General features: G+C 42.5%; 1 protein-coding gene across 2 annotated transcripts in view; it reads left to right on the top strand.

The window, feature by feature from the left end:
- The first annotated feature begins 6 nt into the window (after window positions 1–6).
- The window catches only part of CCDC88C (coiled-coil domain containing 88C), a 147,233-nt gene continuing 132,023 nt past the window's right edge, over window positions 7–15,216 (top strand). For both annotated transcript variants that reach the window (XM_019552414.1, XM_019552413.1), the window contains exons 1-3: window positions 7–132; window positions 287–387; window positions 10,934–11,042. In XM_019552414.1, coding sequence (XP_019407959.1) covers window positions 73–132; window positions 287–387; window positions 10,934–11,042 — 270 coding nt within the window. In that variant the 5' untranslated portion in view covers window positions 7–72. The remainder of the gene's footprint in view (window positions 133–286; window positions 388–10,933; window positions 11,043–15,216) is intronic.

Below are 15,216 nucleotides of genomic sequence, written 5' to 3'. Positions count from 1 at the left end.
GCGCCTTTGTCTCCCGCGTGAGCGCCCCGCGCCGGCGCCTTTGTGCTGCGGGAGCGGAGCGGAGCCGGCGACATGGACGTGACCATCTCGGAGCTGCTGGAGCTCTTCCTGCGCGGGCCGCTGGTCACCTGGGTGAGTGCGCCCCGCCGGACGGGCAGCGCCGCGCCCAGCCCCGCGTGCCCGGCTGCTCCGGGCGGGCTGGAGGGAGGGCGCGGGACCGCGGGCACGTTGCGGGTGGGGGTGATGGGGGCCCGCTCACACGCCCGCGACGTGTCCGCCCCGACAGGTGAAGACGTTCGGGCCCCTGGGCAACGAGAGCCAAGACAGGCTGAGCATGTACATGGACCTGGTGGACGGCGTCTTCCTGAACAAAATCATGCTGCAAATGTAAGTGGGCGAAAACGCGCGAGTTTCCTGAGGTCCAGCCTTAAACTCAGTCGGCCACAACGGCAAGCCCGTCTCGGCTCCCGGTCCTAGTCAATAGGCCCTTTGGCATCCTGGGGACAGATTGCATCAGGGCGGGTGAATGAAGGGGCTCCTGCTTTGGGAAATGCTGCGTGGTTTCTCTTGTGTCGTGTTTTGGGAGCCGACTCGACCGCCATTAAAACCTTTTGGGTGGGTGGGAAGTGTGATGAATGGTGAGAGAAAATGTCACTTCCTCAGCTTGGATCAGTCTATTTGAAATCGTCTGCAAAAAAGTTGAAAAAAGTAAATGAATGCATTTTCTTTTTCTTGTAGTTATTTTTCTGTGTGTGAGTCCCCTGGGAAGGTATGTTTCAGTATAGATGAGGAAATGAAATTTCATCTCATGGAACTTTAATGTAGGCAGGGTGCCACTTTGCTGAAGAGCAGCATCTGAAGCAGGTTCAAATAAAGTTTCTGATAGTATAACTTTTTCATTTCAGGGGAAGGTTTATCATGTCACATTAACAATATAAATAAGAGACATAAATATTTTGGCCTGGAAAAGCAGACCATTTAATTTATCTAGCTTGTTTTCTTTCTTTTATGTGAGCACTTGGTAAAAAGTTTGCAATGCTAATCTAGTTTTGACCACATCCTTTCCTGTTGCTGAATTTATCGTGTGCATGTTCTGACAACCTGTCATAAGGCTTTTTCTATTTGGCTCTGAGCATACAGAATACATTTCAGATAAGGAATTTATATGGAAAGAAGTTTTACCGTTAAGGGCAGGATTTTCAACAGTAGTCAGTACTGACCACACTGCTCTCACTGGATTGAACTACTATTGACTTCTAAAGTTAGGCCAGCATTGAGCACCTAAATGCTTACCTAAACTTTTAGTTGGGAGCTTATTATTTTCTGAAAGTGACTTGAGAGTCTGTGCACACATCTTCCCCCTCAAGGTATGTGCTATGAAATTTGTGGCAAGGGTTGCTTCATCTCCTGTTTGCATTGTCAGGAACAGACTTGATGGTACTTTGATCAGACCCAGTATGGCAGTCCTTATGTTCCTGAGCCAACTGGATGTGCTATCTCAAAAGCAAGCTGAATCCTTTCTGGGTCGCGCATTACTAACAATGACGGTTCTGCACATGGAAGTTAGTTCCCAGTTCTGCTGTAGCCATGGCTACGTGAGTCGGAATAGAATCCGGCTTCTCCTGAGTACAGTCTTGCTGCAGCATTAATTGAAGTATAAAATGAGTGAAGTCTTATTTGAGATGATTCCAGAAGGAAATTCTCTGTCACTTTTCAGAACAGCACTTTTCCAAATAGAATTTACAGGATTAGAGCCCAAACAGTACTGTTAAAATGACCTGAACTGTGTGAGAGTAGTGGAAGATTTTGATTCTTGGCTCTTTTTCTGAGAAGAATTGCCTTGCCAAGCGAGTAGAGTGCTGTAGCTGTAATGGACCTGCAGTGACAATAACTAAGCAGACTAACAGGAAACAATAATTTAAGGAAATTGTTGGTAAAAAATAGAAGATTTGGTGTATTTAAAGATATGAGGCACATCCAGATGTGTGTGGATGTTTGGTTCCGCAGGAGCAAGTAGCGGCAGTGCGTCTTGTGCCACCACTACTTGTTCCTGGGGAACACCCATGTCACATGCACTCTGATGCCTGGTAAGTTGCTCTTGAGTGGGGTTGAGGAGGCTGAGGTCAGCACTGGGCTGGCCCCACCAGCCTTGCCTGGCCCTGGGGGCCTCCTAGGGCTGCAGCTGTTGCAATTCTGCCATGTGGAGCCTGGCTGGCAGCTGCACCATGGCCCTGGATGGCCCAGCTCCGCTTTTCAGCAGCACACTGGCCAAATATGCATTGCACCATTTTGTTTTGTTTTTCTGTGGGTTTTTTTGACCCCTGGATATCCCAGTGGAGCACACACTCGGGCAGCACACCCTTGCAGTGCAGAGAACACCAGTGTCACATACCACACAACTACACTTGTCTGGATGTGCCCAATTAGAACAGTCTTAAAGTCTATTTAAAATAAACCCATAATCTCAGCTGCTGACATTTCTTATTTTTCAGTGGCAGAACTTCATCAGCCATTGAAATGTAGCCACTGAAATGCAGCTACCTCTGGGGTGGTTACATATAACTATTCACTGGTATTTTGGAAAAGAAGGTGAACAGTAACATTTGAAATTGTAGAGGGAAAAGGATTGTGGCTGATTGCATGTAGTTACATGCATGCAGGTATGTTAGTTAGCATATGGTCAGGATACCAACCATATTCTTGTGAAAAGCGTCATGACATTTTTATTGACCACAAACAGTCCAGCCCTTCATTTTAAACGAGTGCAGTGCCAGCATTACCATGGAACATGTAGGTGGGGGAACACTAGCATGCTGTAAGTTTTGGACTAAGGAACTCCTCTGTTTGATTAAATTAGCAGAAAGGGCTTTCTTTTTCCTTTTATAGGTGACTTTGGCAAAGCTCTTCTAGTGGTACCTTAGAAGCAAGCAACAAAAGCTTTCTAGTGAGTGCCCAAGACTTTCTAACTTAGGAAAGAGCACTGTTGCATTTATGTACATGCAGCCCAGAAAACTGCTATCTGACCTTCACTCTTAGCCAATCTTTGGAATTTACAATGCAATTACTGCTTGCCTGTAAATCAGGCAAGCCTTTCTAAGGGTGTTTCTGCCCTACAAAGCTTTCAGTATAGCAAAATAAATGTTTTAGAAATGCTTTCTCATCAGTTCTTCAAGCTCTGTCAAGGGCTGGTTTTAAATGCTTGGTTTAAGATCCTTTCATGCAGAGGTTGTGTTTGTCAAGGTCTTGGACAAATTTGATAGTATACTATGTGCCATACTATACTTTGAACATGCACATAGAGTATGTAATATAGTAAAGAGCTGGAGTCCTTTTGTTAGACAGATGTCCGATCAATCAGGTAATTCTTTCCTTGTCAGTTTTGTTTGGAATTGTTTAGCCTTCAGGCAAAATAACTTGCTGACAGAGGTGTCTGAATACAAACAACACAGGCATGTGACTTCACACTTTAATGTCAGTTGGAGTTTTAGGATGTTTTATGGTCTCATGTAACTGAAACCTTTATCATTTTGCTGCAGCTAAACAGATTGGTCTTGGTAGTGTGCATAAGTGAAGACTTAACGCACAAAACAAAAGTCTCTGTACAGAATTTTGCCGTAAGTTGAGGCTGCAGCTGTAGATACATGGGTGACTGTTGACCTCTGGGTCATGGTGTACACACAAGAGGTCTAGTTAGGTGTGTCTGCTTGTGGCTAATAAGTAGAGGTCTCCCTAAGTTGGAGGTGGGCACCTGATTTTGCAGGGAAATTGCAGGACCAGCTTCCATTTTTGTGGGCTGATCGTGGTGGCCCATGGCATGCCTCTGGCTAGGGGATTCTGGTGGGTCCCGCCCCTTGCTGCTGATTGGTTGCAAGGGCGGTCTGTCATGTGGCCCCACCCCTTGCTACTGATTGGTAGACCTCTTAGCCAGTCAGTGGCGAGGGTGGTAGCCATCTTGGCTGTGGACAGTCCCCCCTCCCTGCATCCCTCCCTGGTGGGCTGCACAGCCAGATCACAGTGCCTACAGACGCTTTCAGTAGGTTTTTTTATTTTATTGAGGATTTTGTGGGCAATGCCAGATTTTGCAATTTCCATAAAATCATGATTGATAAGCCCAATTCACCAGTGACACAGTTGTTACAAGTTTCACAGATCTGTATGTCGTCTGAACTGGAGTCCAAATTTACAGCATGCTGCTTTATTTTTTTTCACTTTGCTTCCATCCTCTGGATCAAAGCTACTTCATGTTGAGTTGCACCCAGTGTAGATTCTCCCTCCAGATCGGATGGGATTCTGTGCGCTCGTCTCAGCTTTCTACATTGATGTTGAGCCACTTCATATCATTTTTACACACATTGTTGTACCTCCATAGATATTTTTAAATATGTCAGTTCTGCATGCTCCAGTACCTCTGTGTTTGGTATTCTGTCTTCCCACTTTATTTTCAAGATTTTTCGCAGACATCTCATGTGGAAGCTGTTCAGTCTCTTGATGTGCCTAGAACAGTGTTGTTCAACCTTTTTTCACTTGCAGACCCCTAAAACATTTTGAATGGAAGTGCAGACCCCTTTGGAAATTTTAAATGGACGTGCAGACCCCTTTGACTTGTAAGTGTGGGGATTCACTTACTTTTGATTGATTATAGTCATCTTTTGCAGACCCCTTAGACATAGTCTGCAGACCCCCAGGGGTCCATGGGCCACAAATTGAAAACCACTGGCCTAGCATATATCGTCCATGTTTTTGAACATTAAAGCAGGGATGTCAGCACACAAGTCTCACAGATTTGCATCTTCACATTAGCTTGGTGGCCAAAATATGGCTTGTGGGCTATATGCAGCCCACTAGTTGATTCTGTCTGGCCCGTCGGGAGCCTGAGGAGGGAGGGCTGTGTCCCATGCTACTGTGCTCTGTCACAGCCAGGTCTGGGCCAGGCCCCACAGCAGACACTTCTTTGTCTCCCACCCCCAACCTGGTTTCCTGTTGGCAGTGCAGCTGTGCAGTCTTGGCACTGCAGCTGCTAGCAGCTGGACCCGTGCAGGACTGGGGTACGATGCAGTGTGCTGAATAGCTGGCCCATCTGCCCACCTGCAGTGATGAGCTGCTGCAGCCACAGCACCACTAAAAGGAGAGTTGGTGCCAGCCATGGTGGGGAGACAAGGAGGGAGGAAGGAGGAGGGGGCTTGGCCGAGGGCAGCCGCCTCTGACCTTCACAGTTGTGTGGCAGCAAAGGTTTGTCGCAGTGGGAGGGATGGATGCCTGGCATGCTGTTTAGCTCCTTGTCCCATGCAAGCCTGGCTGTAGCAGTAGCAATGCAACAGCTGTGCAGCACCATGAGGAAGCTGGGGTGGAAGGGGAGGGGGAGACAGAGGAATCTGTGCACTGCCTGGCTTGGCCTCAGTTGCAACGGAGCAGCATGGTGTAGGGCAGAGCCCTCCATTAGTCTCCTGGCGGGAGCCGGTCAGCCGGATAGGATCAGTTGGCATGTCCCCAGCCCCTCCTCACAGATTGCCCCCCTTCCATGGCCCTCAAGAGTTCACTAAAACTTAAGTGGCCCTGCAGCCCAAATAATAGCCCACCCCTACCTTAGCTGATAGTTTGCTGTTATTCCATGCATGCTATAGATACTTTATTTTAGGAAAAAATCATCCTGTCAAGTAGGGTCTAAGGCCAGTTTGTTGCTCAGAGGTTTGGGTCAGGGGTACAGTTGAACTCAGTAAGCTTTTGATTGCTGGACAAATGTAGAGCTGTGATTAAGTTGAGCAGGCTCCACTTATACCATCAGGCTGTGGTTTTTATATACAGTGGCCGTATTGTGCCCTGTGCACCATCTGGCATATTGGAGAGTGCGTGAAGGACCACAGTAGTGTTTTGACTGCAAGGATACATTCTGGATGGCTCAGACATCCTTATGGCAACTATACCATCCTTGCAAGATCTTTGGTGTCTTTCCCTTTTCCTGCCTGTCCAGGTCTTCCAGCTGTAGGAAAGGGGGCAAGGTTAGGGCTCTGTCTTCACTCCCATCCTTTTTAGACAGCTAATATCCATAAAAGCTCTAGAAGGAAGTAGAATCTGTGTTTGCAGGCATATGAAATTGAGCCATTGTGTGCACTATCCTACATGCTCAGGCAGCAGTTGGCTATAGCTTACTTCAGTATGCAGTGCTCTATCCTGTGCTAACATCTTTGCATCTTTTCAGATGGTTCCAAGTAGTGCCAAGCACCTGCTCTGTTGGGCATTGTGGTGACTGACTGACTCAGGAACCTAAGTCTCATTTTAATAAGTGACTGATGTACTCAGTCCCACTGAAAGTCACTGAGACTTGTATTATGCTCCCAAATCACTTTTTTTCAAAATATAGCAAAGGTGTTGCAGGGCTAAGTGGAGCAATGGAACCTTTAAAAAACTGGGCTTAATTATTTTTGTTATAGACAGGCTTCTGCTCCTGTCCTAGAGTGTAGCATACCATAACCTAAGCATGCATAATGGATAGGATGAAGCCATACTTCTGTTTCTGCATCTATAATCATTAAAAATCAATGTTATAGTCTTTGACCATGTTGTACTAAAGAGTAAAACAGTGAATTTATGGTGTTTGAGGCTGTTTATTCCATAATTTGTTAGTATAAGGACAGAACCTTTGGATTACCTCTGAGCGTACTTACATTAAACCAGCATGCTTCTTAGATCGGAAATTTCAAAGAAGTTTTTTTGAGCTGTGACTTTTTACAGGCAGTTGACTGTCACTTCCTGGTATGAAATGGGCACATGATGGCACAGAGCTGACTGCCTTGAGTGTAGTGATTGCTGCTGTGGCAGGAATATGTTTTAGTATAAGCATATTGCTTAAGGCTTTAACTTCATACAGAAGATCCTTATTGGGAAGTGGTGTCTCTAAATATTTGCATGTTGACTTTTAAAATGCTAAATGCTACACAGCTGGACTGGAGCATTTGGTAAATACCCACAATATATATACTAGGAATACATTTCACAAAAGCCGAGCTTGCCGTAAATGAACAAGCTTTTTCAATTTCAAGTGCAGTTTTCAGTTTGTATAGTATTGCCAACTTAGATATCTTCTGCCATCTCCACACATGTGATAGGAACATCAAATATGATTTTGGACTTGATGTAGCTTTTAGGGTGCAGCAAACAGCTATTTATAATTGGGACAGTATTATTGAAAAACACATCTCTAGTACTATTTAAAGTATTTGAACTGAGTATTTGAATATTTATTTTGCTATCTGTTAGGCCATTGTTTAGCATCTAATTCTGTCCTCCTTGGCTTCTGCCATTAGATACTAAAGAAGAGGAAGTCTAAAAGCTATGACATCAATATCTCTTCTCTGGTATTTTCAGTTAAGTGAATTACTTCCAGGAACAAAGTGCAGGTGAAAGACTACAGGAGATTCCCATTGGCAATACTACTAATATCTGGTATATTTGATTGATTTTAACACTTGATAAACCTCTGACCCAATTGGAGGACTTCCTACTTGTTTGTACCGTTTATTTGCTACAAATTATTTAAGCAAAGCTTGTCATTTCAAACTTAAAAAAGAACCTTTGCATGTAATTCACGATCTGTTTTAACTGGTGTCTTGTCTCTTATGCTGTTTTCCAAACAGGTTCTTGGTACTATCAACCCGCATTAAAAGGTCATGACTCAGCCCTTTGTTTTCCTTCTCAAAAATTGTGAGAGTGGCTTAATTGCCAAGTTTTTTGGGTTTTTTTCAAATAAAAATAGCTGTTGGTTCTTTCTTTTTTTATCTTTAGGTGACATTTGGGTCACATTTTTAGGCTTTGCTTTTAGGCACCTTTTGTTTAAAAATTGGGAATTGAGATTCTAATGTATTCATATGCCTTCAAGAACAGAGCTTTAAACAAAACATCAGATATCCAAGGACTTAAGCTAAAATTGGGAAGTGCAGACCAGTTGTTTCCAACTCATTCATATTGTGGGCTATGTTTTAATACAGCAATTCTCAGGGGCCACTTGTTTACCAGGTTGTTTTCTACATAATCTGTTGCAGAAGCTGCTTTTAATACAGTTCAGTACCTGGAAACAAGAAAGGGGGCTGGTAATGATATCCTTTGTAAGTGGTTCATTGTCCCTGGTTTGTGACCCTGAGTCTTGAGCTAATTAAGAAAAAATATTTCTATGGATTTTGCCTCTTATTGCACAGCTTATTCAACCTCTCGCTGTCATTGAACATTGTTTACCCTCCCTGGCTTGACTCCAGTTATTGTTATTATAGGTCAAGGTTTACCTTTTAGTGTGGTGTTTTGTATATGCTGTGTTCTCCACCCTTTATCGCCTTTGCTTTTTTTTCCTGTATTGAGTTTGTTTCCCCTAGGATTTCTTGTATCACCTTCCTTCCCCCCTTTCTTTCCAAAGTTCAGCCATTCTATCATGTTGTGATTTATCTACCCTTCCTTCCTTGCCTTCCCTAACTACACATCTGAATGTACCCACATGCGTTGCATAGAATCCTTCATTTGCAGGTTAGTTTCTGGTTCATTTCAGCAGGAGTGGGCAATGTGCAATGGAGTGCTTCACTGCCTCTTGCCATTGAGATCCAGTAGTAGACCCCAAACTGCTTTGTTTCAGTCTTTCTGATCCTTCCTCCCCTTTGATTGTCCCTGAATTGCTGTGGTTCTGCACTTACTTCTAGGTCTCAGATGTAGAAGCCAGCCCATCCACCCACCCTTTTCATATCCAGGCAGCCAAGGGTGACTGTGGTTTTTAAACTCTAGCGAAAAAGAAGGTGGGAGCAGTGGGAGCAGGACAAGCTACCTTTTCTGCTGAAAGCAACATGCTCATACCAGACAGGGGTGTTGGGTAAAGACAATGTACTTTAAAAGCTCATTTCAAATACCAAAATTACTTAGCAGCTTTTTTGCAGGTGCTATGAACACCTGGCATTCTTAGGTGCTCATCCCACTACTGATTGGGTCAAAAAGCAGAGCTGGGTAATACCAGGAAAACTGGGATACCTAGTTTTCAGGAACCAGTCATGATCTCCAATAGCAGCTCTCTGTGATTTCGCCTGTTCATCTTCTGTTGTATACCTTTAGTATTCAGCATTTCCATTTGTTATACAGTAAGGATTAATATTTCATAAAAGTCTTCTGTGGTGACAAGCTGAAAAGCTAAGAGGCATTATTGTTTTGGTAGAAGGAGCTGGTTAACTTGCATCAGGTGTTTTCGAGTTGCATTGTCATTCCTTGTGTATCAGACTGATAGAATTACAAGTATAAGAGATAAGCAGCTGTCAATATCAGTACTTCGTTCATTGTTTTATTATGACAGGAGAGAGATGCCAGACAGCCAAAACCAGTGTCTTTCTCTTCCTGATCATAGATTTTAACTTAATGGACACTGGCTGCTTGATAGTAGCACAGTGCTGTAATGCTGAGAGAGACTAATACAGATGGAAATGAGCAAACTTCAGGCTACCCCTTCTTCTGGTCAGCTTCACTGCTGTACATTTCTTCCTTTTTTTTTTTTTTTAGCTTCCCAATTTACAGTAGTGATCTTGAACAGACATGCTAAGCATCCAATTTTCTTCAGAATTGGACTGTGTGTCAATGTCTTTTTAGAGATTTTATCAGGCTGGCTGATCTCTATATAAAATGCAGTAGTCTTGACATAGAGAATCCAAACCCTAGTGCAGCTCACAAATCCTATATTTGTCTTGTGGTGCTACCTAGACATTTAATCTGTCTAAATAAGTACTTGTATGACCTATTGAGCCTAACGCTCACCCTGCACTTGTGTGTTTCTGTGGTGTCTGGATATGTGTTACCTGTGTCCATTGCAACAAAGAACTGACATGGTTTTGCTTACATAAAAAAACTTAACTTCTTGGGATACTTACTTAAATTTTCAAATTTTTAAAAATAGTAGATCAGTTTCCCTTTTACATGTCAAAATCTGAATTCAGGCTTTTTTCTGGAAGAGTTCTTATTACCTTCATTAACAGCCAAAGCAGAGCACTGCATGCTGATACCTATGTTGTGTAGGAGTTTGATAACATTCTTTTATAGAGGAAGTGTATGATATTTCACTAATGGATTAGCAGATAAAAGTTGTTGGTTCCCTTTTAAGATAAATTGAGGTGTATACATATTAATGTGTATGTTCAGATTTGTTAACTGTTTGCTTTTTTTCATACTAAAGGTTCAGGCCTTGTATTTTCTCTTTTTTTTTAATGGAGTCTAGCTTTCCTCCTCCTCAATTCATGTACCTTTGTTTACGTTGCAGTCGCACCTAGAAGTCCCAGTCAGCATCCCTCTATACTGTTCATCCATAAAACATAAGGCAGTATAAGGCTTCAGTTGGTAATCTGATTTGACCAGATGGGCAGCAGAGCAGCAGAAAGAGAAAAAAAACAAAGCTAGTCTGTTTGTAGGTTTCTGCTGTTCTTTTGAATAGACAACATGTAACTTTATAGACCACCAAAGTCTGTCTATAGTAATCTTATCTAAACCTCTCTAAACTGCCAGGTTTTAACTGTTGCCTCTATGTTGTGCCTGACCTGTATAACTTGTGTCTAAATGAGCTTAAGCTCTTTCCATCATGGACTGTATTCTGTGTGTAGACACAAAACTTAAGTATGCTTCTTGATTCATGGGTGGATTGTGGTGGTGGCATGTTGCCTGAAAGAGATGGAGCATCTTGAATTGCCTGGTAGGATTGCTTAAAATGAGCTACCTGGGATGGTTCTGGGCAGGGTGCCAAACTCTCTTCCTGTTGTTGCACAGATACAAAGGCAATGTTAAGTTGTTGGTGTGCATTGTAAGTTTGTATTTAATGTACTGAAATATTTTCTATTTGGATATTTAAGAGACCCCTTTGTGTTGCTGTAATGTTTAAGGCATACAACTGATTGATTACTCAATAACTAACTTTTTTCTTTTTTGATAGAGATCCTCGGCCAACCAACCAGCGTGTTAACAAACACATCAATAATGACATCAACCTCCGAGTCCAGAACCTTACCATCTTAGTCAGAAACATCAAGACTTACTATCAGGTGTGTCTTCTTGCTCTCTTTGCTTTTATTGGTACTTTGTGATAGTTGTAGTGTTTCTTTGCTAGTACAGAAGCTGGTGGTCTGTTTAAAGAAGCCTCCCACAGGAAATTCGGAGGAAATTGTGTTCATGTAAAAACATGTTCAGCCTTTATAGCCAGTCCTCTGTGATAGTGATACAGTAAACTTCTGCAGTGGCTCATGAGCGGTTTTTCAAAACAAAAGACAAGATGGAATTTGAAAGGTATTATAGTTGTTTATACCACTGTGTAGTTAGTCAGCCCTTATCCAGGATTTTTAAAATGGTAGTGCCAGTCTGTATTTTTATTTAAAACGGGTAACCCTGCTTGAAACAGGTTGCTTGTAGAAAACTTGGTCTCTGGAGAAATTTTCTAATTTGTAAAGACATGTTGGAAAATAAATCCATCTGTTAAAAAATAGCAATTTATGACTTTTTATAAGTTTGCAGGACAGACTTCTCATTGTCATGTGCTTGGTTAGAAGTGCCAAAGGGTTAATTTGTTCTTTTGAGCATCCCTTGTAGCATGACAGTCCTAAATATCTTGTGAGTATTCCAGTTTCCTGTTTGTAGTATTCTTACTGCAGCCTTTTGAACTTGCTCTGCGACTTAGAATCTAATGGCCCAGTCCATGGAGTGCTGAGAACCCTAAAGTCAATTTGTGCAAATAATTTGTTCCTCTGAGCAGACAGATTGGGAATGGGAGAAAAGAAATATGATTAAGAATTGGGTAACATGATATCTGGGTCCTGGTTGTTTCTGAGCTGTCTTTGTTATAATCATAAAGTTGGCACAACTGTTCTGTATTGTAGAATCACAGGAAAACTAGGCTGGAGGAGACTCTAGAATATCATAGAGCCAAACCCTGCCCAAAAAAGCTGTCCAAAGCATCCTAGATATACTTGTCTTGCTGTTATTTTTAACAGGGAGAAATAGCAGAGCCTGCTAGTGGAAAATTTAATAAAGTTTTTTCCATATTTGAAAGAGAAAACATACCATTGCTCTGTAGTCTACTAGTATATCTCACTAGCTGAGCTGTGGGCATAAGCAATTTGTAAACAGTATAGTAGCAGGAAATTAATTACTTCGAGTCGAGTCCATTCATGAAAATCTGTTGTTATAGCAAGGTTAATAAATTTTAATACTCTTGCATCTGCATGTTACATGTAAAGAACTTGTTTTTCCTTGTTACATCAAGGTCTTTGGGACAAATCCAAAGCCTCATTGACAATAAAGGAGAGATTTCCTCTTAAATAACATAACATGGCCTTCAACTCCTTTTAGTTTGGGTGGACTTAAAGGCTATCTGTGTAGTAACCATGCTTTCTATATGTGATTGACACCAAGAGAGTGTTGTCACTTCTGCTCTAATGGCTCTTGTTGTTCTTTGAAGAATTGCTTGAATTTTAAAAAACTATATAGCTAGTGGTTCTCAACCTTCTTAGACAGAAGACCCCCCACTGCATAACTTTTATGAATTGAGCAGCACCCCATTTTGAAAACTATTTGTGATAGTTATTGCCTCCTTGCAGAGGGGACAGGTAGTGGGGATAGGGCAGTGGCCAGGCAGGGAGGACCCTTGCCCTCATAGCACCCCAGAAAGTCCTGGCACCTTGGCTGAGAATCACTGACTTAATGTAAAAGCTACATTAACTGGCATTTTAGTAACCGGCACACACTACCGACAGGAATTTCTGGCCGGCCGGCTGTATGCGGGGTGAGGGTAGTGAAGATTGCATGCGGTGGCCACCACCCTGTGCTGCCACTGCTCCGTGTGTGGCTGCCACCACCCCCAATCCCTGCTCCATGTCTGGCTGAAAACCCCTGCCTCACGTAACTGGCATTTTTAGATTACTGGCACCCCCCCCATTCCCCACTCATGCCAGATAACAGAGCTTTTACTGTATATCATTTTAATTAAATAATGGCTGGCTGTTCCAATGTTTTGCCAAGGCAGCTCATGTAGGTAGTTCAAGGTGTATTGGAGAATTTTGCTATCTGAAACTCTTCGTGAAAATTATTGAAAAAAGTCTTCTACTTTTTAACCTGCTGGAATTCTTAAGTGACCTGAATTTATGGTTACGGGAGTCAAATAATGTAATTTAATAGCTGGGAGCCTAGCGTGTGGCTGAGAACATCTAATCAATTGCAGTGACAGTTTGGAAGTGAGAGGGGAGGTTCCTGACAAACAATAGAAGAATGAACTGCTGCTTCCTCAAAGGGAAACAAGCTTTAAAAATACCATGTTGGCCTTGGTGTTTTTACCAAATCTGGTCTATCACTAGTTCTCTATTTAGTTGGGAGAGTGTTTCTGAAGGGGAGCAAAAGTGATGTTCCTTTATGATTTTGTCATCAACGGGCAGTGGTGGATGACGTTAATCCAAAGGGTGCTTTTATTCTTCTTCCTCTTTTTTTTTTTTTTGGTCTTTAGATCAGTTTTTGGTGCTTTAGTCCCTGCCTCTGTGTAAGAAGTTGCTTGTAGCTATGAAAATGGCATGATTTTTTTTTTTTTTTTAAATTATCACTCAAGCAGCTCAAAACCTGTTTGGCTTTTTGGCTCCTGACAAATGTTTAATACAAATATGTTCAATATGGTTGATCCCTTGTTAAAGAAAGCTTTGCTTTGGTGTCTGGCAATATTCTTTTGAAAGGAAAAGTGAGTTTGAACCAAAACTTTGGATCCAAATGCCCTTTTCGGTAGTAGAAGCAAACCTAGATCTGAACTTTGAAGCTCTGTTTCTGTGACAGGCCTCCTGGCTATTAGGGAAGTTTGGATCTGGATCTAATCTCTGTGGCTTAGACCCATGTATTTTCATTTTTTTTTTTTTTTTTTTTACTGGGCATAAGTGGGAAGGGTAAATGCATAAAAGAAACCTTACCTGCCTCTCATCAACCTTGATCTCCAGGGGATGCAAAAAGTGCTTTCCATTAAGGTTGCATTAAAGTTGTTGCAGTAAAATGGAGAAAAACTTTGACAGCTTTTATGATGAGAGGATTTTGCTTCTGATATTTTGAATGGGAATATATAAGAATCAATTGGCAACGGCAGCAGGTAAAGTCTCTGCATTTCCCACTGTCTGAGCAGCTACGCTTTCACAGGTTTTCTGCTAGTGGTCCATGAGAGACCTTATCTCTTGAAATAAAGCAAATTAATCATTCTGTTCTGAGATTTCTCATGTATTAAAGAGGATATGTTACTAATTCCATTTAATGAACATCGTGGCATTGGTTAGCAGGAGAAGCTGCTGATCATTAACTTTTTGAACTGTGATAATACCTTGGGAGGTTTGTGTGAAGTTTGTTCACTTTGTCAGCTCCGTGTGTGAGTTTCTTGCTAGTATGTGAACAAACCAGGAGGAAGCTGGTCCCTTAATATTTACTTTCAGGTATAAGATGGCTCAGCAAAACCAGGCCCAGTCTACTGACTGTAACTAATCCGTGTAGAAATTGATGAAAGGATTTCTGGAGAACTGGGTGGCTTGGCTTGCTGGCAGGTATTTGCTTTGTTTGTTGGTGCACACCTTAAAGTTTGGTCATGGGTATATTCTTTTCCCACTGTCATTGGTGTCCAGCTTACAAAGAGCGAACTGCCCCCAGTTCACCTCCTAGTGAACATGCATGCATGGTCTTTCTGTTGAGCTTCGCAAGCAAAGAATGGTGATACAGAATCAAATCCTTGCAATTCCAAAGTCCTTCTTTTTACCAGGAAATGCACCTGTTGCCATCAGAAGCAGTTCCAGGCAGTGGGTAAAGTTAAGCTGCCATGGAAAAACAGTTCAAGTGCAAGGGCTGACAGGACCAAGACATGTTCAGCATCATTACAATAACCAGAGTTGGCCTTGGTTCATAGTAAATCATCTTGGCCTTATCTTTTAACATTTTTTTTTTTTTTTTTTTTAATTCTCACAGGGATTTGGGAGCGGGGCTAAAGGGTCTGGGAGCACAGATGGTGTTCTCGTCAATCCTCGCAGTCTCGGGGTATGGGCTGAGGAGGGAGAGGAGGATCCACTTAGTTAACTAAAGACTGCAGCGCTGGTGTCATCGGAAAGGCTTTGGCTTCCATGACCACAACCTGCTCTTTGGAGCAGTGAGCTGCTAGGAGGAGACCTAAATTTAAAGCCCGGTGGAGCAGGTCAGCCAGTCTGGCTGAGAAGAGCC

The sequence above is a fragment of the Crocodylus porosus genome, unplaced genomic scaffold, assembly GCF_001723895.1.
Source record: "Crocodylus porosus isolate Cpor-Errol unplaced genomic scaffold, CroPor_comp1, whole genome shotgun sequence".
NCBI classification, from domain to species: Eukaryota; Metazoa; Chordata; order Crocodylia; family Crocodylidae; genus Crocodylus; species Crocodylus porosus.
The sequence above is the reverse complement of the archived record's forward strand: the minus strand, read 5'-3'. Positions and strand labels throughout refer to the sequence as shown.